Consider the following 24931-nt stretch of genomic DNA (forward strand, 5'->3'; position numbering starts at 1 on the left):
ATGCAAGCTAGAACAGGAAGAGTATGACACTGTGGTACTATGGGTAAGACCAGTGTAATTTTAGAAAGATTAAGGTATAGTGCATGCCTAATAATTATCAAAAATATTTTACAAAGTTGCCATATTTCTAATTCACATGAGTTTACATTTGCTGTTCAAAGACTTGTGATTTCAGAACTTTCTCTAAGACTTGAAGAAGTTTGGATTATAGTGAACATTTTCCCCTATCATGTCTCCTGTTCACCAAAAAGGGGAATAGAAAATACCAGGCGACAATATTCCAGGAACTAAAGGAAGAGAAACTTGAGACAACCAATGGTAGGTGGAGGTAGGGAACTATGGCAACTGTTAAAATCCACTTCTTGCTTGTTAAAATGTCCAGGAGGTGAGTTAAGGATGAAAACGGGGATTGCCAAATTCCTTTGAAATTCCCTTGGAGTTCAAAGAAACAAACAAACAAAAAAATCCATATGTCATTCTGAGGGAAGAGCAGCATCTACATACTCTATTAAGATGCGGCAAAACACAGACTGGGATTTATGATTACAAAAACGGAAAGAGGAAATAGTTGTGATTCAGGAAGAGAGGATGCATGTTGGCTCTATTTTTCGGTAAGCTGCAATGGTCAGAAAATACGACTGACACTTCAAAATTGCTCCCTCAGCTTGAATACTTACACATCCAAAAGTAGAGGATATTTCTTAGACTTATCAAAATGAGGAGGCAAGATCATCTGATACCAAAATTCTAAACAAACAGAAAAATTAATTAGTGAATTAAGAACAATTATTAGCACAAGATTTTGTTCCTTATCTTCATTAGTCGATAAGTCATGTCTAGAGTTTAACAACATGTTAAATTAGAATAGAAAAAAAAAATGAACTGCTTGAATTCAGTGTGTTTTTAAAATATAAAAATATTTTTCTTTCCGGTTGAAATACTAGTTAATGCTAAAACAATAAAGTTATTTCTAATGATGTCTCTATTAAATACATTGGTGTCTTGTAAAAAAAAAGTGCATCTTAGAATTTCTAATGTTTTGTTTTTATGATTCTGTTCTTTGGCATCTGATCTACTTATCTAGTTTGTTTATGGCTTATGTTCTAAGTTTTCCTCCAAAATGTTTTCCTCTTCTTGAATTTCCTTGAAGCTGTTTAGGATTTAGTTGGCCCCAACTCTATTTCAAAATTCTGATTTAATAACATTTTTGTAATTCTTATTGCCATCCCAGACCGCAAAGCTGAGTTCCCATTTTCAGCTCTATTTCACAGAATGAAATCGGGTTTATATGGAGCAAACTGTTGCGTACACTCTGTGTGATCTTCCACGGATCTGTTTAACTCTCCACGCTTGATTTAACATCAGTTTAATAAAATTTGTCTCTAAATAATGAGTCAGTTTCCTTCGCTGCTAAATTAAAGATGAGTTATACTAATAAAGCTTAAAAAATGATTTCCCACATTGTAATAAGATTATTTCCAACTACAGTAGATTTAAACTATAAGGGGAAAAAAACCTTTTCTCTAGAGCTATTCCTTATTAGAATTTGATCTTCCTTTTTGTTTTTTTGCTTGTTACAATTATTTTAATTAAAGAGAAAAGAAAGGTTTAGGAGTAAAATACATAGACAGATTTTTCTTCAGTTTATATTTTGCTGATTATTTTTATGCCTTCTGATTAAATGTGCTTATAAGAACAAACATTTGTCTCCATTATAATTTTAATAGAATGTCAAAATATAAGTTGACCGTGATATCTTAATGAACATGCCTAGCCCAGCTTTTGATTTCTGCTTTGTTTGACTTGGCACTAGTTAATCAGAAGGCCTTTTAGTTCCACTGTTTTGGAGATATACACCTTTTTCTTTGGAGTTTCTTTCTACTCTCAGAGCCTCATCTTCCTTTCTCCCTCCTCCCTGACGCCGTTCATTGCCTCCTTTCTGCAGTTTGAATGGTCATAACCAATAGGACATCTGTTCCACCCTCTGTCAAGTTATCCATCTCATTCTGTGGCTTCCCTGACCCTGAAGCCTTCAGAGCTCCCCACTGTTCACCAACTGACAAAGAAGTCACATGTCAGTATTCAGTGGCCTCTGTACCACGCTTTCAATGTTAACTCTGGAAAACTCTAATGTCTTGCCAGTCAACAGTGGCTCAAGGGGCCAGAGCACTGGCACCACCTAGAAGGTCCCTGCAAACTTGGAATCCAGGACCCACTCTGACCTGGTGGGTCAGAATGTGTTAATAAGGTCCTAGGTGACTCATGTGCACATTTCCTTTGAGTGGCACTGCTGTTCCTCAAGACCTTACTCTTCTGGTGCTTTCCTAACATTTAAAATTAGATGCATTGAATATTTTCTATTCACCTAAATTAAAAAATATCTAAAATAAATAAATCCTAATGGATTCCCCATCCCCCATAGGCTGTTACCTCTTGATGGAAAAAAGAAAGAAAAAAAGGAGATTTTTTAGTTGAAGAAACTCATTGTTCTTAGTGGTCTCTGTATATAGTCCATGATTAGACTACCAGGCCAGGGACTAGGCTAACTATGGGAGGAGAAGAGGGTTAAGAAAAACTCAAGTTTTCTCTTCAGAGACTGACAGTAATTTATGGCAAACGCTAATTTTTTAAATCCAATCACCTCAGATAATTTTGATCTTTGGGGGTAAAAGGAAAAAAAAATTAGGATATCATCAAGTTAAATACACAATTAGTATTTACTAGTAAAATAACAGATTTGATAATGAGATAAAACTGAACAAGCAATAGTGTATTTTCTCCAAATACCTTTCCTATTGACAAAATAAATTTTACATGGCATGGTACTGTATTTTAAGACAAAGGAATGTGACAGAATATTTCATAGAAAAGTAGCCGTCTAAATTAGATTTATATACAATACAAAATGCCTATTTTCAGATCAAATTATTATATATAGTTATATTTTATTAGTGTTTGCATGGAAAGTACTGTTCTAAGAGGAATTTAACTTACTTGTTTCATTTAAAATAATAAAGTCCAGTTTTTTTGAGGCCATCTGAATATTCTGCAGCATTTTATCCAAAGCTGAATTGTCTTCCAGGACTCTCAGTTCTAAACAAATACAGAAGACAGCAGTAATTCATTACAATGTGATGAATTTGGATTCTACAAGGCAATAATGAGCAAACACAAAACTCACTGATGGGACTAAACATATACTTCAGGAGCTAAGCCTCGTATTGGAGACACTGGCAATACGTTCTGAAGCCAAGGGAAATCGCAGGGTGCTAAGGACTTGTTGATCTATTCACATGCACCTTCCTACAAGCAAATAAAGGGTAAAATATGAGAAAAATACCTTTATCATTTGAACTGCTATGCAGTGTATAGAGGGGCAGACCAGGGCCTGTTAACATAAACAGGAAAAAATATGTTTTAGACAATATTTTTTAAAAAGCAACAGTATATATATATATATGTTTTCAAAAATATCATTTGTTACCATGTAACTTTGATAGAATGCATAGTTAATATCATTATAGATAAGAACCTTAAGAAATTTTAGCTGTTTTGGATTTTTTTTTCCTTAAAATAATTACCATGGAGTGTAAGAAGTATTACTGGAAAAGCACTGGGCTTGGTAGAATGAAGTGGAGAATGAACCTTTGCCCTGCGAGGCACCTTGGGCACTTCTCATCTCATCTGCGAGGTGAACTACAGCTGCCATCCTTCCCGCCCCCCACCATAAATCTGCAATCCCCATGACCACACAGGCGCTCGGCCCTGCCCTCCGCTGAGGGGGAGCCCTGGAGACCCGCCTCGGGGAGGGGCGGGTTTCCCTGCAGCTCCCGCTCCGGAGTCCCGGAGCCAGGCGCACATCTGCAAGGTGCCTGACTTGGATGAGCGCTCCTTTCTGGCAGGCAAAGTGTTTTTCTCACAAGCCCATATCGTCACTATTCATCCCAACTGTGGTAGTTGCAGAGTGGAAGGTAATGTATAGAAAAGCTATTTTGTGAGCAATTTAATTTTGATACTTTTGGATGGTAATATTAATTTTTACACTTGATTGGAACCACAGTGCAGGCACTATACAGACCTGGGTTTGAATCCTGGCTTACTTGCTGTAAGACTTAGGACAAAATATCTATGCTTCAATTTCCTCACATAAAAAATTGAGGATAATAATACCTACTTTATAGAGCTTTCTTAAAGATGAAACAAGATCATGAATATAAAGCTTTTTGCACATGCCTAAAAAACAATGACTAAAAACAGCCATAGAACATAATAATAAAGAAGGAAGATTCAGGTAACTGGTTTGGAAACCTTTTTTTTTTTTCTTTTGCTACTGGCAGTTCCTTTTAGAATATCCAGATTCTTTCTCTCATTTTGAGAAGTAACTTAGCACAGTGTTTCAAGGGGAAGGCAGGGGAGGCAGAGCCCTGTGTTTGAATCCTACTGCACCTGTAACTAGCTGCGTGACCTGCATGAGTCACTTTGCCTCTCCTTGTCCAAGTTTCTTCATTTCTAATACATAATAGGAACAGAAAATAGAGCAGTGAGCACGTGGGTGACAGGCACTAGGCACATACATTGTCTCATTTAAAGGGGCAAGTGCATTAAATGATAATTTAAAACTCCATAATGTGTGCGTATTTAAGGATGAAATGTTTCTGTTATGCCTGAGCTGTGTTATACACAGGGGTGTGTGTGTGTGTGTGCATAAGTGTGCATGAGCGTGCATGTGTGTTCAGTCTAAAGTAAGCTATGTAAGGCTTTCTTTTAGGAGGGGAAGACAAGGTAGTTTAAACTCACCACTTAAATGTGAACATAAAGAAGGGGACTTAGGTGATTTCAAGAGCTCCTTAAGTTCAAAAGGAAAGGAGGGAGCTACTTTAGATAGACTCTCGAGTCACAGGGATGACTGTCCTCCCCCCCAGGCAGCTAAGACTTACCTGAACATCTCAGCTGATAATACTTTGCCTCCTTACTAAAGGATGCAGAATAGTACTGACACCTTTCTGGATCCAGCTCACAACTAAGGCATGTCACTTTCTTGTAGTCGTTAAGTTGGATTCTATAAAACCAATAGGGGAAATTAAGTGCTTGACGAAAGGATACATGAAAAGAAGGAACTGAATAATGCCATAGTCTAGTCAAAGACAGCAGAATGCCAAAGCAATCCTCAAAATGCTTTCTCCTGATGTGAAGTAAATAAGTGAATTTCCAAACCTCCCATTGCCAGGAAATATCACGAAACTTCTAATCAAGCTATTCTCTTTTGTTGGCATGCAGATTGATTTATGAAGGATTAAAAGTGTTCAAGAGCAATTCCGGTTTAATATTAGGACAAGGAAAAAAAGAAATTGTTTTATCAGCTGAAAAGACTTATGTCAACAATGCGACAGAACTCTTACTTATAAAGATTTCTTCCTCCTGGCATTCCTTTATATTCATTACTAATGTAGTATCTAGGAAGAAAACAAATGAAATATATATTATGTTTTTTTAAAAAAGTCAGATACCTGCCACTGAGCTCTACCCTGGAGCCCAGAGTGCACACAGTACAGGGTCCTCTGTCTCTGCTCCCCTGCTCCTTAACCCCCAGAAGCCATTTTTCTCCATTATCTCTACTTAGAAGAGATTTTCTATACAGAAGTCATACATTTTCTTCATACATTTACAGACTAAAATACATGAAACCAGTGAGTTCCTGTTTAATTAAAGTGACGAGTAAAAACTCAAAAGAACCTTTTGTAAGAAAAATATAACTGGACAACTAGCCTGCAATTAAGATCCCATTTATCAATCCTGTTTTCTGTATTTCCTGTCTTGTAACATAAGCTACCAGATGGCATGAGGCCCATCTTTCTGAAAGCGGCAGAGCCACTTCTAAAGAGGGTCTTCCAAAACTACTTTGGGCCGTGGCAAAATTCTTCTGTGGTGAGACCAATACAGGATAATAAAAATGTCTCAGATTCTAAACAAAACTAACACTGTAACTTATATGGCAGTTGACAGCCTCTTCAAAGCTTTCCATTTTCCAAAGAGTATAAGGCTGAGACCTGGACAGATAAATAGCCTTTCCAAGCCTTTCAAAAAATCTGTGCCAGCTGAAATTTTACAAAATGCCCGATTGCTAGTTCAGTGTTCCAGGAGATTCAAGTAAAAGAGGCTTCAGTTCTTGTAATGTAAAGCAGGTAAGAGCAAGAGGTACTGCTGCTTGGTGGCATGGTATCAAATCTGCTAAGCATATGTGAAAATCATTAAGGCTTCCGTATGTTAAAAAGAAAAAAGTATTGAACACATTCCAAAGACACTACTCTTTATTTGTAGGAGATTTTTCCCTACTTCTGGGCAAAGAGGGCATGATTACGACAAGCGGGTTTATATCCCTTTGATTATTAACGTACTCACAGATAATCGCTGGTGACAGCTTCTATCCCAATGACTTCCCAAGCTCCTTTTGTAATAAATGTGCATTTCTGACAGGGTTTTTAAAAGAGGACTTATTAGACTTTCCTTCTAATCAAAGTTAAGTGGAACATTAAATCACTTATATCAGAAATTCAAATGCTCTCAGGTTTCCCCAGCCCATTCCACCTTACCACGTACACCACTAAGGAATCTGAATTAGTCTCATCGTTTGCCACCCTGATCAACTTTACCATATGATTTCCACTTCCAGTTAGTTTCACAAAAAAAAAAGGTCAACCTGAAATAAATTAAGTAAAAATACTCACGTCATTGTCTATTGGGAAATGACAAATGTGTTTGTAACCCTCTTCATTGCTGGTGATCTTGTAGAAGCTGTTACCATCAGAGGTAAAATGAGGTTCTGAAGGCCTAAACTAGGAAATAATCGATGACAAAGAAGCATTTAATGCACATTAGTCTCATCTCCGTACCAAGTTTAGTATTAGGAAGTCCTCCCCAACACCTGTGCTCAAAAATCCATGATGCACTTACTTACTGAATGAAACTAGAACATTTAAAAAAGAAAATTCTCTTTCTGTAAAATGTGGACAGAAAGACCAGTCTCATAGGTAAATTTTGCAAAGAAAAAATGAGAGAATGCATGTAAAGAGGCTTATAGAGAACACTCAATAAATAGATGTGGTTACTGTTATCTTGGGGCACCTTCTCCCTAGGCGGCATGACTGTGACTTCTGGCTGTAAGTTCCTGGAAGATAACATTAACCTTTCAGTTTCAAGGAGTATATTTCCTCAATGACTCAGATGTGCTTTCTTGACACAGACACTATTTTCCACCGTCTCAGCTTGGAGATGGTTTGTAATTTGGGGACATTTTTCTTTCCCGGTTTTTAGGTCTATTTCTTCTTGAAAGGCAGACTTAGTATTTAACCATTTCGGGACTAGATACCATAAGGGCTCTCTGGTGTATATTTCATACAGAAACATTTATGGAGTTGCTTTTATTATAAGCCTTTTCAGTTGGTTAAGCATGGTCAATCATTTACAAAAAACCATTTGTGTAGAAATATAGAACAAGATTTCCATTTTTTTACAGTTCAATAAAAGAGAGTAGTCAGTACATAACACAGTTTCAGTAGAGAGTCTACCCCCACCTGAAAGGAATATGCTGCTTTATGATTTCGATTTCCTAGTTACATTTCAGAGCAGGTAGGAGATGGTCTTTTAAAATTGTTGGTACACTTCACCCTCGATGTTTCCTCTCTCATCAGCTCCCATTTTGGGAAAGAAGAAAAATGCTCCCCTCTTCTATTTAGTGATTTTAAGCGAATTCATTTATGGAGCAAGCTGAGGCGTGCGGTACACTTGGTGTTCTCATTACAGAGCTCCGAAACACATTCCCCTCTCTAGACCTGTGTTCACAGCCTTATCTTTTTAATACATTTCCCTGTTTCCCCTGGATGGAGTTGTGCCTAGTAGAAATGTGTGAAAAGTGGCATCTGTCTGGTTAAATACAGAGAGGAAAAAACATATTTTTTTCAAAGAGTCGTGAGGAAGTGTAGCATGTCTCTTGCCATGGAGGAAACCACTTTTCATGTTGGCAAACCTCTCCCCTCTGCCCAATCAATGCCTGAAGAAAAAGGACGTGTGAATGCTGCCGGAGCTCTGAGCCCAGCTGGACGGGTCGTCTTCCAGGTCGGGGGCCCTCGCTCTACGACCCAAGACATGTGAAATCTTTACATTTTTTGAGCCACTTTGTTTCCCTCGTAAAAGAGGCTTAATAGAAGTGGTCATAAAAGCAGGTGAGATTTAGTCCTCCTCTTGTACGTGAGCTGTCATGATGGCTGGAGTTCCCTCACCAACTCGCCGCATGCCACAGTCTGGTAGCAGTGTGGTTATTCTGTGCATTATGTACTTAATGCTGTAGGACTGAGAAACAGAAGTCTCCGGGATCACCATGCTTTCTTGGATAGAGTCCTGCATCTGGGTACCTAATAAAGTGTGAGCCCACATGAGTATGATTTCCTCGTAAGGAAGGTACACAGCAGGCACTGTGTAGATGCTGCTGAGTCTCTACAGGTTATAGTCACCTCTCTGTAGGCATTTGTGCAAGCTGGGGGCAGAAACTGTCTTTTCTGCCTTTAAAGAGCATATCTTCAAAGATGAGGTCAACAAGCACATTCAGTATCTTGGCCAACATTCAGCACTGGTTGCTTTTTGACTTGCTGGGAGCTACATCCTGCCTAGAGCGAGCATTTTCTTTGGTCTGGTCTTGATTTTTCACATATTCCCTAACTTTTTCCGACTGGGTAAGTTATATGTTCTCTATAAAAAAGATATCTCTACAGGGAATCTTTAAATAGTTTGAGAAAGAGGTCAATTAATATTGCTGTTAATAACCAATAACCAGCTTGGAGACGCTACATATTAAGTAGCTAAGTAGCTTGACCCATTGTCCGTGAGATCCCATAAGTTGTATATCTCTTACCCTTCCAACCCAGCCGGTCTCACTCCTTTCAATGTGCTGCCGCGCCTAGGAAGGGAAAGATTCAATGACAGCTTTTCAAAGTGAAGTAGATGATGAAATTGATTCTTTAGCCATAATTCGTGGTAATACGAACAAAATTGTACTTGTAATAAAATATTTGAAAACCATCCACTCACGTATTTTTTTCAGGTTAATATTATTTTTCATGAAATTACATTAGATCATTTACCTCACTTGCTTAGAGCTCTGCCCCAGGCCCATATCCACACCCTGCCCAGAAAGCTCCTCTGATGTTTTAACAAGCATAGAACTGAATAGAATTGCGTTTTCTTTCTTCAACACCACCAGCTGGTTCCACTCCTTCATTCTTCTTCTAGTTAGTGGCACCTGTTCACCCAAGCCAGTGACCCGGGGTTCATTCTAGACTCCCGCACTTTTCCCAGGCCCCTCTCTCGGCCTGTGTTGCCCAATACTTTCACTTCTGTCCCTCTCTGCCACCACCTCCTTTGTTCATGTCCTTGCACGTTTCCCGCTGTTGCCATCTCCTTGTTGGAGATCTGCCCCTCTTCTCTCAACCCCAAGAGGGGACTTAGCTTCTGCTCAGTCCCCGGCTGACCTCATGTGGCAACAGACAGTTTTCCATGTATCTGGTTACGATACTCTCTCCTTCTTAAAACTTTCTTACAGAGTAAGCCCATACTCCTGGAATGGCACCTGTGCCTCAAGCCTACGTCTCCCAACTGTGCTCCCCTCAACTCATAGTGCCTGCACGTCCCAAACCCTTCCTACCAGTTGCCCTTGCACAGCCCTCTACTCAGGGGTGGGGCTGGGGGATGGGCAGCATCTAGCCCTTGCTGCCCAGCACCCGCGACTTATCTCAGACTGCCCTGTAGCTCTCCATGTCCTCTCCTTGTTCCATTCTCCCTGACTCCAATAGAGGGATCATCTGCTTCTGCCCTTCACTCCCTTGATTAAACCCTTCTTTGCACAGTCCCTACATTACAGAGATTTAATTGGCAGGAAGCTAAGAGCTTGGATTTTGCAGCATGAATTATGGTCATGTCCTATGAATTGAGCAAGGGCCTTAAACTTACTGACCCTCAGTCTCCACAGTGCCTGCAAACTGTATGTGTTGAATAAATGATGGCTGTTATGATTTATTTTCATAATGGTATTCCCTACTGGAACAGAAACATTTTGGGGACAGGCATGTTGGCTAATTCTTCTTTTTTTTTTTTTTCATATATCTGTATCTTAGCACAGAGCTTGCAATATAATAGGCATTTGAGGTTTGTTGCATAAATACATGGAAAGTGAATCAAGAGACGTGAAGTTCTGTGAGGCGACAATCTTCCCTGTGCCCAGCCAGGGTGGCAGCAGGGAGGGGAGATGTGTAGATACAGGGTCCATGACCAGAGCAGGAGGCTCGTAGAGGTGGCCTTGCCATATACCAGCCAACCTCTTCTAGGTTCAGCCCCTCCTGTGGAGGTTGGCTCCCAGGTGACTTTAATTTTGATCCCCTAATCTGGCTGGCCCTCGTGGTTTCCTAACTAGAAACCACCCCCCGCAGAACCTCAGAGTTAGAGTGGCACTGAACTTGCCCCAGCGCTGGTAGCCTCTCAGAGACTGCTACCTGCTTATTGAAAGCTGTTCCCTGCTTAGAGACAGTCACAGTGACGGCAATGGATGTGTGGCCTCCTGGTGTCTGTTTCTTTTGACATGTACTCAGTCATTCTCCATCCCCTGTATGTTCTCCGTACAAACACACCTCCTTGACCGTGCAGCTGCTGGCCCTCTTTTTCTGAATATAGACATCAGATTCTGTCTCCTGGGTTTCCAGTCACCTTCTCTCCCCTTCCCGAGGGACGGTATCCATAACTTAAACAGTGTGACTAGTGAGTGAAGGTGAAATGGAAGCACCATGGGATAGCAGGTGTCTAACAGGTAAGACTTGCTGCCTCAGTCAGACCATCAGAAAGAAGAGGAACTCCAACCTAATTTCCCTACGCCCAAACTTTACTGTCCATGATTTCACAGAGCTCTCCCAGCCCACACTGCTTTAGAAACAGAACATTCCCATTCAAACTCACCACTAAGCAGTTCCATCTGCCACTGGACTTTTCATAGTCACAAATATCCATGACTGAATAGTTCTGAATCCTCCTGAGCCACTGCAAAGAAATCCTTTCTGGTGTTGCCCATGTCACATCACACAAGTAGTGGTCCCTGGGAGGAAGGAAGGAGCAAGAAAGAGAGAGAGAATTTAATATAACTATTGCCAGGCCGTGGTAAAAATAGACATTTTAATCTTAGTGAAAAGAAATCAGTCTTAATGGGAAGCAGAATTTTAAATGGTTAATAAAAGCATTGAATACCAAGTTTACCTTTTCTTAAAGCCTAAACTGTAATTTAATTTTGAATGGAAATTAAAATATATCCACCAGAAAAAGCAGCACTGATATCTTACAGTGGCTTAACATAACGTGACTCAAACCATGTGCTCAGGATTTAGCAGGTCCTCAGCTCAGCCTTTGGGGGAACCAGGGAGTCAAAGGTGACTTTTTCCCATCTCCCTTCTGCTGTCTTGAGGAAACAACACAGGGAGGCCGTGGACACTAGCTGGCAGAAATGTATTTCTGATAATTTGACGTGCTTCTTTGGAAAATTCTTCCTATTAGGGTGAAATACAGCTGACCTTTTTCTCAACTTCACTTTCAAATGGGTAAAAAAAAAAATTGACTCACACCTCCACAACTTTGAAAATCAAAGAATTATATTCTAAAAAGACACTTCTCAAGAGTCAAAACATGAACCAAGTGAAGAAATTGAAAAACCCCGTGGTATTTTAACATAAATTCATGTAAACAGATATTTCTGGCAGCGCATCCTCCTCCAACACATACCTTTAAAAATTTTTGGAACCACGTCCTGATTTATAGTGAAATGCATGGAATTTATCATTTACTTTTCCGCTGGCTTCCCCAAAGTTTCTTGCTCTGGATAGTTTATTTTTTTGTCCCCCCCTTCCCGCAGAGTGACCTTGAATGACTATTCATAAATCACTCCTCTCTGGTGTCTGACCAGAGCCCAGCTCCCTTCTGTCAGAGCCTTTTCATCCTCCTCGTCCCCCCTGTCCCGTGGCCGCACCTTCCCCAACTGCTCTAACAGGCTCTCCTTGCTCTTCTCAAGCAGGGCCTGCCCCTTCCTTGTGTCACTCGTGACACGTGCTGTCCTTGCTTGACTGCAAGCTCTTTGAAGCAGGGCTCGTGTCTGTCTTTTTGACAGGGAGTCCCCAGAACCTAGCAGAACACCGGCCTCAAGACAGATACTTGTTACATTTCTGTGGGATGCAGCATAGAAGAAAGGAAAAAAGTCCTGCCCTGACTTTGGTGGCCACTAGCTCTGTCCTCCCCCAGAATCTGTAGATCAATTCTGTCTTCACTCCCTTCACAGACATTAAGTCATAAAACAAATATTTACTGCGCAATAAGGATGGGTCAGATGCAGGATAAAGCACAGTAAACCCCTCACTCAGGCTTCATTATCTCTCATTTACAGCTGGGGACACTTATTGTGCTAACGTGCTGGGTGATACCCGGGCCTCCATGCTGTCCCCCCTGTAGGGAGCGGGTATTCCCAGCAACAGAGCGCCCATGTCCACAAACAGGGCTTCTTCTCCACTTAGCCCTTTGTCTCGCTTCTTAAAAGCCTACAGTGTGTGGTCTGGGTGGCCAGGACTCTCAAGAACACCCCCTGAGGATTCCCAGATGCCCCTCTCTCTTTATTCAGCCTTGTCCTTCGGCTGAAGGGACGGCTGTGCCCTAACTTCTTTAGGTCTTATCTAACATGTCCCCTGTCCACAGTATCCTCTCGGAAACCCCCTCTTTCTACACTACTATGCCAGGTCTTTGGGCGCTCATCACAGATGCCATGCTGCAGGGTCTGAGAGTGCAAATGCCTCTGTGTGTGCCCAGGAACCAGGTGCCCCATCTGCTCTGACGCTTCAGCATCTGGGCAACGCGGAGGCCTGATTGAGAACACGGAAAGGCAAACAAGCCTTACCAGGATGGGTAGTAAACCCTTGTGAAAAGCATGGATGAATAAAAAAGAACAGAAAAAATGAAGCTTTTTTGAAATTAATTTTGTAGGCCAGGGGTTGGCAACCCTTTTCAGGCAAGGGTCAGACAGCAAATAAGCTTTGGGATCTGTATATTCTCCGCTCTGCCTTCATAGCACAAAAGCATCCAGAGACCATACTTACACAATGAGTGTGGCTGTGTTCCACTGAAATGCTAAAATTTGTATCTCATATGATGTTCAAGTATCATGAAATATTCTTTTGAGTTTTCTTTGTAATCATTTAAAAATGTAAAACTCATCCTTACATGTGGACTATAAAAAAATGGGCATTAAGCTGGATCTGGCCCATAGGTCCTGGTGTTAACCCTTGTTCTACTCCAGTAGTTCTTATTTTTTTAGAAATCAAACAATCTGATGAAAATTTCATACCACTCTGTGGGGGGAAATAGCCTCTCCACTCCTACGCACACAGTATCCAAGGGCTCCATGGGCACATACTAGTAAGCTGGGATGTAGAAATAGTCTTTCCCTTTTTAAAAGTGCTCTTTCTGATAGAAAGAGGGGGCAGGTGATGCAGGAAGAAAACTCTACCCTCATTAGTGGATCACCTATTACTATGTACTTTCACTCACTGAAAGTTAACAATTATGCCTCAGATTCAGAAATCAGCAATGTAAAAGCAACTTTTCCTCATTTGAAAACATTGAGTAATGGAATTTGGGAAGTCAGCCAGGAAACTCACGTGCATCAGCCTTCTTCCCTGCCCATTCCTAGATCAAAGGCTAATGAACCTGGACCCTGCCCCGCCTTTGTCATCCCCCATGACCCCAGGTGTACTCTGTACCCTGTGCATGCTCAGCAAAGGCAGTTCATCAGAGGAGTAGACAGTATTGTTTAATTTTCCTGTAAACATACTTCTGCTCAATCACAGCCCTGAGCCAAGATCATGCCAGGCTGGAATGTTAAAGAGTCATTAAAAAGATGTAAACCAACAGGTAATTGTGCTTTTTACTGAAAAGTTTAAGTCTCTGTTTTAGATCAGAAGAATCCAACAAGCAGGATTATCACCCACACTGTGCTACTGTATGATGACTTTATTCTGCAGAAACAGAGAGGCAAATACTGACTAGACTTTCCTTAAGTCATGGTCAGGGGAGGGTGAAACAGGGACCTTCCTGTGAGCCTGTACTGCTTATCCCAGGATAAACGTACTAAGCCAGCAAGCTCTTCCAACTTCTGGAACTGGATTAGTCCAAAGGGAAGTGGCTGATGTTAATACTAAAGCAGTGGAGTAACTTCTGGACACAGTAAGAGTTCACACCCATATGGTAGTTACATGCCAGTAACTACCCCCAGGACTTGACATAAAGATCACAACCACTGGATGGGGTGGGTACCATTGCAGTTCACATTTTGCCAACAAAGAAATATCAGTGCAGCAATATTAAGTAGCAGTCCCAAGATGTCCCAACTGGAAAATGGTGAAGCCAGGATCAAATCAAGCAGTCAGTAGCTGAACTTCCAGTTTGTACTCACTGCCTCTGTAGAACCTACACCCGTCCCTCTGGGAAACATCATTGCTAGCTAGGTTTACCTTCTTGCTTCTTTTCAACATAAAATCCCTCACTCAATGAAACCTATTTATTCCAAAGGAGATGTGTGTAAACTGACTTTTATACAGCAAATCATATTTGAATGCACTGACTTGCTTTTGAAAATAATGCTACAGTTACTTGCAAAGTGTAAAGTGACTGTCTGTCTTAATACAATGCCTTGTCAACAGTAGGCATTTAATAAATGCCTGTTTGGTCCCATTCATTTCCCTAATTTGTGTAAATGTTTCTTTTGGTACATTGGAGACACTTAAAATAAGGTGTGCATTACTAAAAAGAAATAATATTGGAAGTAAAAATGCTACTCAGAGCAACTGCAACCATGGAGTGATTAATTGAGCGACTCATCCCAGGAAGTGGGCATACTGCCAGCACTGGCTGTGGGCTCTGCGCCACCCTCCACTCTGATGGGGATGCCAACCCTCCCAGGTTGCTGAAGATCACTGTGTGTGGGAGGGGGGATGAAAAGAGCAGATGGGGGGGTGGGGTTGTGCAGCACCCATGGCATTTGAGCCCTTGTCTGCATCCTTTCTTGCAGGTGTCACCAGCCTCCAGTGTGTGTATTTCTCATGTGACAATCTCAGTCCCTGATGCCCCTGCTTTATAGAGTAGGGGTCATCAACTGTTCAGAGGGGACATAGCACATCTTTCTCTACTGTGTCCCTCAGAAGCAGAGAGCAGGAGTGAGGCAGGTCATGATTTGGGTGTGATGAGTCCCAGAACCATGCAGTGTAAGTCAGGTGGGGGCGCCTCAGTAGAACATGCCCTCTCCAATCCTTTAACTTCAGGCCACACCATCTGCAGATGGCCAGGAAGAGGTAGAACAGAGGAATTGCTATGCAAGGTCATTTTGTAGGTCATCCTCGGTGCTGGCTGTGTGAATTCCTATTCTACACACACAGCTGGGTAACCCACCTCATCTACTTACCCACCCATCTATCCATCCACTTATTTATCAATTTATCCTAGAAATATTGGCTGAGCACCTATGTCCCAGATACCCTGCTAGGTGTTGGAGATACTATTGTACGATTGGTCCCTACCCCTACAAAACAGTCAACAATGAAAGTCCTTCTCTAAATAGAAGATCCATGATTTTACATTCTATGCTGTCTTCTCTCAAATATTTTGAGCTCTCAAATTCCCATTATGAGTAGTCAGCACAAAGTGCAGCCTAACAAATCTAATCAACTGTAGTGCTAAATTAATGAAGGTGGCTGGAAAGCTCACCCTGGTTCAGGTTTAGACCTGGGTAGTCAGAAAAGTGGCCTCACTGCCCTTCACTTACTATCAGAGAAGCAGTGCTTCCACCTTTCCCCTTTCTGCACCCATTGCTGCTAATTCCTAAAAAAATCACAAATCAGCTTCCTCCTCCTGTAGGATTTCACTTGTTGGAAGCTCTGTGGCAATGGACATGCCCTAAAGGGAAAATTAACCAGGGACACATGGGCAGAGGAGAAAGATGCTGGTCCTGACAAGGCCTCCCACTCCAGAAGGCAGTGAATCACCAGGTAAGAGGCGTGACCTGCCCAGATTAGCCTGGTCCTGCTGGATCTTTGTGTGACGTGAGAAAATGGTGCATCACCACGTGTGTACTAGAATGTTCTTCCCAGAGAGGATCCAGAGTCTAGTTTTAGAAAAACTGTATCCTTCTTGGTGTTAACAGAGGCCAGAGCTATATTTTAAATTCCCTACACGACATTCCTGTGGCATTTCCCAAAATGATTCTTTGGTAATACGTGTCCCACACAGAACATCCATGGTGAGTGAGGCCATCTCCACCAGGAGTGCAGCTTAAAGAACTATAAAGAACAAAGACTTAATGAGGAATTCACATAGGGCCAAATAGAAGTCCTGAGAATTGCTTAAATTTCCTGAGCCAAGCACTTCACAACTGTGCCTTGCTGAGTGATTTCAAGGGGGAAACACTTCGCCTCTTCATCTGCAAAATGGTCATGAAAATGACACCACAGGATGCCAATGAGACAGCAAGAGATGAACACAGCACAGTTCCAGCCCACAGGACTCAAATTCATTTTAACTCAATTATTCAAATATTCTGGTCGGGCAGGGCCAGGCCTCTATCCTGGCTCTCAAGATGATAACTTGCTGTGTGACCTTGAGCAAACGAGTCCACCTCTCTGAGCCTCAGTTCTTTCATCCATGCTGTGCTTTGCAGTGCGGTTCTGACCAGGTTCTGGATCCTCTCCATGCTCTGTCTAACCTCCCGAGACCCTGGGGCAGGGGAAATGCAAGAACTTTATTTCCCCAGCTGAGCAGCAACCTTCCCTTTGTTTTCCGTGCCTCTTCATTATATCTCACTTGAACAAAAGTGCCTAGGTCCTTAAAAAGTTTAAAAACTGTTGACAAGGTCTAAAGTCCCTTCCAAATAGAATATTTTTCAGGGCAGGTGCTCATGTCTCATCCTCTCTGCAGACAGATACTGGTTCCAGACCAAATGGCACACCAGGCCCTGCCACTCCTTTCCGGGACAGCCCTGAGAATTGTCCCCAGGTCTGTTTGTTCCACCGCAGCGCCCTTCTTCCTCACCCTGCAGGGCTGAATCCCACCTGCTCAATCTGCATATTTTGCAACAGGCTTTCCTCGAACCCCTCCTCAAATGCCTCCGTCCTGTTTATGCCTCTATCATATCACTCTTGGGGTCATTCTTTGGAATACTTTCTATTGTCTACCTCACAAAAAGTGTTACAAGGGCACAGATTTCCTGTGAACTTTGGGAGCACAGAGGCTGCTCAATCAATGTTGATTAAAGAGGTAGCTGGATGGGACCAAATGGCAGATTTTAAAATCTGTAGGTCAATTTTTACACCATTGGACAAATGCAGGAAAAGATTTGTTTTTTACTTTATTAATAATTTCCTCCCAGAACAAATAGGTCAATATAGGCATGTCTCACCAAGTTAATAAATTATTAACTATAGAGCATAGCCCACAGCATGCCTGATGTTAATGCGACCCTAGAGAAAACGGCCAGATAGCTTTGATGGTACCTTCAGGAATCTGAGGGCACCAGCTGTATTCACACACAAAGGGAGGCACAGGGCAGGGTGCCTTCCTTTCATGTCAGAAAGTCAAGTTTGAATATAGACCCATACATGATCATTTTCTTAACCTCCAGGTCTCATTTTATAATCTGCAAAACAGGCATATAATAGTAATTGTTGGAAAGAGAGAGTTACTTGAGATGAAGCCTGAGCTTTTGCCCTGTGTCTGGTGTACAGTGAGTGCTCTATGCATCCTCACTGTTATTTAGAAATAACAACAAAATCAACATAAGTAACACAAAGGAATGAATGAAGAGCTACGTGACAGCCATAGATTGTACCCAGTATAGTGCCTTTCTTACCGGAAGATAATTAAGGGGCAGACAGCGCTCCATGGTGGAATTTCAAATCACTAAGGATCACTTAAGCCAAGTGACATCTTGGGGGCAAGAAATGAGCTGAGGGCTTCTCAAATTTAATCCACAGTTTCCCTAAATTTCTCTAGATCTTACAAAGCTCTGTAGGCTCTGACCTTATCTCCCTGCTCTCTCCTTCTCCCAAAAGGCTCCAGCCCCCTTGGCCTCCTTGCAGTCCCTCCAGGACTCCGAGCACATTCCCCCTGCAGGGAACAGGTCCCCCCTTTCTTCATATCATGCTCCCAGGTCATCTTGTCACCGAGGCTTTCCCCGACTCCCCCCAGGAGCCCCATCACTTTTGCCCTGTTTGGGTTTTCTTCACCACGTTTAACACCACCTGGCGTTTTGTACTGTTCTTTGTTTACTGGTCATTGTCTATCTCCCCCAATTCGAGCTCTGGCTTCAAGACACCAGGGTCACCAGTGCTGTGTCCACTGTGCATCCCACATTAGAGGTGTGCCCAGCCTGAAGACAGCACACAGGGACTCGACAAAGAGCTGCTGAAAGAAGGAACGAGTGATTGTCTTCTGGGCCGACACAATGGGAGGCAGAGAATGATTCTGCAATTCATTTTTGAAAAGATCCACCCTAGAAAGTATGAAACTATTCGCAGTGCAAGTATTCAGGAGACTAGCCTTACCCAATTAATATAGAAGCAGGAGCAGTGATTTGTACGGAAGTTGCATTGGTGGCTGAGCTGAGAGAGTCTGTATTTACAACAAAGAACTTTACAGTTGGATTCACAGCTCCTGCCTAGGAAAAAACAATCACAGAATTGGTATTGACAAAAAATATAACATTATTGCACAAATTTAAAACTGCACAAATGTCTACATTATGGCAGTAGAAGTCTAACAATCAGATGCATTGAAAAAATTTAATATAAATAAAGTGAATGTAAAGGAGAATCATGAAATGCAACCTTTTCATGTTCAAGCAGAAACATAATATATATTTGTGTGTGTATATATTTATATACACTATATAAATGTCTGTGTGTATATATATATATACACACACACAGACACACACATATAAAACTTGAAGGTCCAAAGCCCTTCTGTTTAAATAATGAATGTTTCTATCTTTATAATTTATGTTCTTGGTATAAGCAAGGATAAACTTCTTAAAACCAATTCTATTATTAGCAAATATACCCTGACTCTACAAGTCCAAAAGTCTTTGATAGAGATCACTTATGAAGAATACCTTCAAATAGTCCACTAGAAAAATCCGTTTACCTGAGCCAAGGGCCAAGAATGCTAATTAGAGAGCCCTCATTTCTACTCCAAATTCAGGTTCACCGTGCGGAAGCTTTACCATCAATATTATGACAGAACCTATAAAACCTTTTTAAATATACACATAGATCTTCAATTGACAGATTAGTTAGAAATAATATGATATTTTTAGTGAGAACATTCTATGAGGTTTTTTTTTTTTTTTGCCAGTTACACTCATCAAAAAATAACATTCCACTGAAAACACATCTCCATTTTTAGCCTCTGATCTTTTTTTTTCTTTTAACTTCCTCTGTCTTCCTAAAATGGCAGCTCTTCATAAAGCAAATTGAGTGAGCTGGTAAAAATAAAAATCCCTTTTTCCAAATTGCTTACAGCAAAACCACTTTACTATTAGATTTTCCTATATTATGGCCATTATTGTTGCAATACTAGTGAAGAATCTGGTGTCCTAAACCCCCCTCCTCCTGGGCTTACACTGCTTAACAAAGCTCATCAATTTTAATAAATATGCATCTTGGAGTGGAAAACAGCTTTGGAAACCAAGACGTGACACTATTATTCCAAATGTAGGACGTGCAAAATTTACATTAGTGCCAAATCTATAATAGAACCACGAAAACTAGTCATGTATCCTGTTAATTAGTAATACGATCTGATTTATAACCAGGCTTTTCAACTTCATCTAGGGCACATTCCAACTTCTACAAATGAGATGAGCTTCTGATTCAATTACAGCCTCTCTTTCCCTCCATTCAAACGTTTTCATTCCCCCATCTCTTTGAAAAGCATTTTCCCCATTTTTTTCTGCTTGTCATTCCTCAAAGTTTTTGGAGAAATTACAAAACCTTAAATCACACTCTTTCCTGGGATAATAAAAATACTTTAAAATTGCCAGATGCTGTTGACTTCAGCAAGAGTAATCACAGCAAGCTGTTGAAGAGAGACTGACAATATTTTCATTAGCAGGAAGGGATTAAATGAAACCATTCTCTTCCCACCAAATCATGGAACCACTGTACAAAGAGGAGCACAGACCTTTGGATATGGAACCCGTACAGTCTTTGGGTACTGCAATGACTCATCAGAGTAGAAGGAGTATTCAATAAGTGGGACTTCTGTGTCGTTAAATTGGGCATATGCTAAAAACGTGCCGTTTGGAGACCACCACAGAGCGGAGTAGGCACTGAAGACTTCCTCTGAAAAAAAGACATAAATTGTTCTGTTATAAGAAGTAGCTGATAAATTGGCTTTGGCATTCAAAATATTGTTCTCATTAGCTTTAGTAATTACAGTAGAGTTCAACTAATGAACCACTTTGCGTTTGCTGGGTTTCCAAAATCAGAGTAATACAAATGAATAAAAATAAAATCTTCAAAGATATATCTGGATAGTAAAAAATAAGTAACCCATTGGACCATTTTAGAATATTTTAGCATGCAATATTTAATATAAGCTCTACATTTTTTTCTTTATCTTATAATCCTCTAAATTTATGCCTCAAAACATACTAAAAGTAAATTTCACACAGGAGGCTGATTCTCCTTTCTAATTTTCAAACAGTCAACATGCCAGCATACCCAAAGGGGCTTGGTTTGTACTGAGCCCGCGAGGTACTGGTGGGTGGTGTGTAGCTCCAGGCTATCAAACCAATATGGTGCCCAGAGTTTACTACTCTTGGCACAAACAAGGTATGGGAAGGATGGATTTGGAAAGGCAAGGAGCTCCACAAGACCCCTACGAAGAAACATTTCCTTGTCCAGCCCAGAAGCTGAAAACTCCCTTGCATTAACACCCTCCTCTGGTGTGAATGCTGATGAGTATAGGAAGAGGGTCAAAGTAGGAGGAAATTGAGAGAAAACATCTTGCTTTCTAGTAGATCATGGATCCTTCTCAATCTTTGACAAAGGTAACTCCTCCCTGTGTTTATGACGGGTCAGTCAACCTTTGGCTCTTAATGTGTTGAGGCCTACTTTTCCCAACTGAGAACGCAGGAGTCAGCTAGACTACACACAGACCCCTATTTATTCCACAAGTCTCGTGAAAGTGTAAATGTAAAAGCAAAAGCATCAAAACTAGAATCTTAGAGTTAGGAAATCGTATATTCCAATCCTCATCTGAGGCCTGATGCTTCTTTACAAGTTGCTTCCTGACACTCATTTCCAATATTAAAAATAATAATAAGTAATTACAATAATAAAAATACAGTAAGTATTGTGATGTGCAGCTGACCTTGAATGAGCACTAACTTTGCACCAGGCATTGATAAGACATTGACATCTATTGCCTCAGTGAATTCTCACAATATCCTGGTATACTGGTGAACAAAGTGAGGTGGGCCACAGATATTAGACTATCTCCCTAGGGTCATAGTCTAATAATCAGTACAACCCAAAATTGACCCAGACTTCCTGCTTTTCATCTCCACGTTGTGCTGCCCCTTCCTGCGTCGGTGCCGGCCTCTCTAGTAACAGAACCTGGTTAGACAGCCAAGGTTCCTTCAACTGCTTCATATGTACCAGTGACCTGAACACACTTATGTAGCAATTTAGAATTTACAAAACACATCTAATTTAATCATCACTAAGATCTCTGGGTAACTCTATTCACAGAGGAGGAAATTTAGGCTTAGACTGAGTGAACTGCCTGAAACAAAAATAGAACCCAGGCCTTATGACTCAAGTCAAGGTTTCCACCAAGAATTTCTTTACATACTGAGTTGATATCACATCCATTGTAGCTTTTACCCAGGGATTCTAGTCTTTAATACAGCTGCAATTGTGTAAAATCAATACAATGTGAGCAAGGTTTTGGTTTTTTTTAATTAATTGTAAATACAGATAGCAGGTAGTGCTCTATGTTTTGGAGTAGTGGTTATTTGGAATGCAGAACATATTTTTTCATATTGACAACGTAATAATTTCCCTCTAGGGACTGAAGATTTTAGAGATTAGTAGCGTAAATTGGAGCTGTAAGCTATTCTTATGTCATGATTAAGGAAAATGAGATCTCTCTGGCTATTGCCTACTTCAGAAAATATGAAAATGTTAGCAGTGCTCTTATCTTAGAGAGGGCCAGATGTTTCTGAGGGAGGGTCACAACTGAAGAGGCACTTCTTGGAGATGATCCCAGAGGCCGCACTATGCTATCCAACAAGTATTAAAGAATCTCTAAGAAACTAGCATTGGTAAATTTCATTACAAGTTTTTTTGTTTGTTGTTTTTAGACAGAGTCTCACTCTGTCGCCCTTGGTAGAGTGCTGTGGCGTCACAGCTCACAGTAATCTCCAACTCCTGGGCATAGGCCATTCTCTTGCCTCAGCCTCCCGAGCAGCTGGGACTACAGGCGCCACCACAACGCCCGGCTATTTTTTGTTGCAGTTGCCACTGCTGTTTTAGTTGGCCGGGGCTGGGTTTGAACCTGCCACCCTTGGTATATGGCACCAGCGCCCTGCCCACTGAGCCACAGGCGCTGCCCTCATTACAAGTTTTTTTTTTTTTTTTTGCAGTTTTTAGCCAGGGGCTGAGTTTGAACCCACCTCCTCCAGTGTATCAGGCCAGAGTCCTACTCCTATGAGCTACAGGCGTCGCCCCTCATTACAAGTTTTAATCAAACACTTTTTCTAGGCCAAGGAAAATTTATCTTTCTTTTAATGTGATTTTTTTTTTATTGTTGTTATAATGCTATCTATTGGGCGCTCCTGTGGCTCAAAGGAGTAGGGCGCGGGTCCCATATACCAGAGGTGGCAGGTTTAAACCTGACCCTGGCCAAAAACTGCAAATAAATAAATAAATAAATAATGCCATCTATTAATTGAACTTTACTTGGACTGGGTAAGAATCAAAATTAAGTCATGAAAACAAACAATTTTTCTTTTAACTGCCAAGAAGAAATAATAGGAGAAAATAATGAATCTTTCTAATAAATAAGAGGCAATCTTGTGAACAGTTTGGAACAGCCTCACAATGTCTTTTATCTTGGCAACTATTGATAAGGAAAATGCTTTTCTAGTATTTTCTAAGTTTGTAAAATGTGTTTCTAATAGTACCTAAAACTCTTTATCCTAAAAGAGACATTTCTTTTTAATTTTCTTTTAGTTTTGTTTCTTACCCACTTTTTCACAGCTTTTCTAATTATTTCTTCTTCTTTAAAAATAGGAAGTCAGGGCGGCGCCTATGGCTCAAGGAGTAGGGCACCGGTCCCATATGCTGGAGGTGGTGGGTTCAAACCTAGCCCCCGCCAAAAAAACAAAAAAAAAAAACAAAAAAAATAGGAAGTCATAATTTGTCTTCATTGAAATAATCAAAATTCTCTTAAAAATGGGCATTTTCTTCCCCTTCACTATCCAACCTGCAGATAATATTTTTTCATCTTTTGAATGTTGCAGGAGTATTTAGCTTTCCTTAGTAAAACCCCTACTGGGTTATGCAGGCCCAGTTAAGAGAAGCTTCTGATGTTAATCTGGAGGCTTTTATGCCCCAGTAAAGCCAGAAAAGGTGCCCACAGAAAGGTCTTTGTAGCAGGAAACCAAAGACAAGAGGAGTATTGTGAGACAATGAGGACAGAGGAGCAGTAGGTTCTGCTAAGAAATTCTTGGTCCATGAGACGTCTTTGTGCTATGAATTCTAAAAGAGATTTGATGACAGTTGGGGGGAAAATGTGACTTATTTGAATCTCATTTAATTTTCTCATTTTGAAAGAAGTGTTTATTTGTAAAAGCTTATAGATGTTCTGATTTGAAAGAGCTTGAAAGTCTTTACCTTCATAAACCCAGTCCGTTATTCCATTATATATTATATCCTCTTTCCCAGTCCATGTGATTCTCTGACTTGGTGAATTGGGTTCAACTTTAACATAAATGTCATTGTTCCAAACATAAGCCTAGAAAGACAAAAAAAAAAAAAGCATTGGCATCAATTATAGTATGCTACAATATATTTTATCCTAGAGTTTTAAAAACATTTATCTATGCAAGTATGATGTATTATGCTAAAAATAAGCTTACAACTACCACTATTTCGATGCTAACGTGTATAAAAAGACCTAGAAGACTGACCACTGGTACAGGATCATATAAACTTGTGTATTTGTTTCTTGGGAGAGTGAAGAGAGGGAATGCAGTTGCTTTCTGGAAGAGAGAAGTTCAACTGCACATGAACATTCCATCTTCTTGTTTACATTCTTTCAGACTTCTAATATTCTTCTAGCACTAAAGAATATGAAGCTAGGTCTACAGTGACACAGAAGGACACAGAACTTGCAGAAAGCAAGGGTGAATCAAAAAGTATCTAAGTAGGACAGATAACAAGACCTTAAAAATTTGATGAACATTTTCCGTGAATAAACAAGTCTTTCTAGATACTTACAGGGATTATGTTTATTCCATTAGGCTTATAAAATATTTTCTTGGATGATGACACTATATTTTACAGGGAAATACTGACTTCCTAAAATGTTTGCTTTGTATCAACTTAGTAGCTTCTGTATATAAAAGATTTGAGTCAATATTTTTCTGACAAGAGAGACCCACTCACCAATTTATGACCCTCTGGTGACCACGCAATCCACTGTGTATTGTTTGGAATTCTCCCTTCAGTAATCAGCTGCCTAGAAAAAAATAAAAGGAAACACTGCCTAAAGAATAACTCACAGTAGCGTTTTCTTAAGAAAA

General features: G+C 40.6%; 1 protein-coding gene across 1 annotated transcript in view; it reads right to left on the reverse strand.

Moving 5' to 3' along the window:
* Nucleotides 1-24931, reverse strand: part of DPP4 (dipeptidyl peptidase 4) — a 90971-nt gene that overhangs the window by 21394 nt on the left and 44646 nt on the right. The window contains exons 7-19 of the mRNA XM_053596760.1: nucleotides 24795-24867; nucleotides 24021-24141; nucleotides 20299-20459; nucleotides 18660-18772; nucleotides 10996-11131; nucleotides 8906-8950; nucleotides 6726-6833; nucleotides 6400-6467; nucleotides 5400-5453; nucleotides 4938-5059; nucleotides 3341-3388; nucleotides 2995-3093; nucleotides 678-747 (exon numbers count right to left, since the gene is read on the reverse strand). Of these exons, the coding sequence (XP_053452735.1) occupies nucleotides 678-747; nucleotides 2995-3093; nucleotides 3341-3388; nucleotides 4938-5059; nucleotides 5400-5453; nucleotides 6400-6467; nucleotides 6726-6833; nucleotides 8906-8950; nucleotides 10996-11131; nucleotides 18660-18772; nucleotides 20299-20459; nucleotides 24021-24141; nucleotides 24795-24867 (1218 nt within the window). The remainder of the gene's footprint in view (nucleotides 1-677; nucleotides 748-2994; nucleotides 3094-3340; nucleotides 3389-4937; nucleotides 5060-5399; nucleotides 5454-6399; nucleotides 6468-6725; nucleotides 6834-8905; nucleotides 8951-10995; nucleotides 11132-18659; nucleotides 18773-20298; nucleotides 20460-24020; nucleotides 24142-24794; nucleotides 24868-24931) is intronic.

Source organism: Nycticebus coucang, chromosome 7, assembly GCF_027406575.1.
Source record: "Nycticebus coucang isolate mNycCou1 chromosome 7, mNycCou1.pri, whole genome shotgun sequence".
Lineage (NCBI taxonomy): Eukaryota > Metazoa > Chordata > Mammalia > Primates > Lorisidae > Nycticebus > Nycticebus coucang.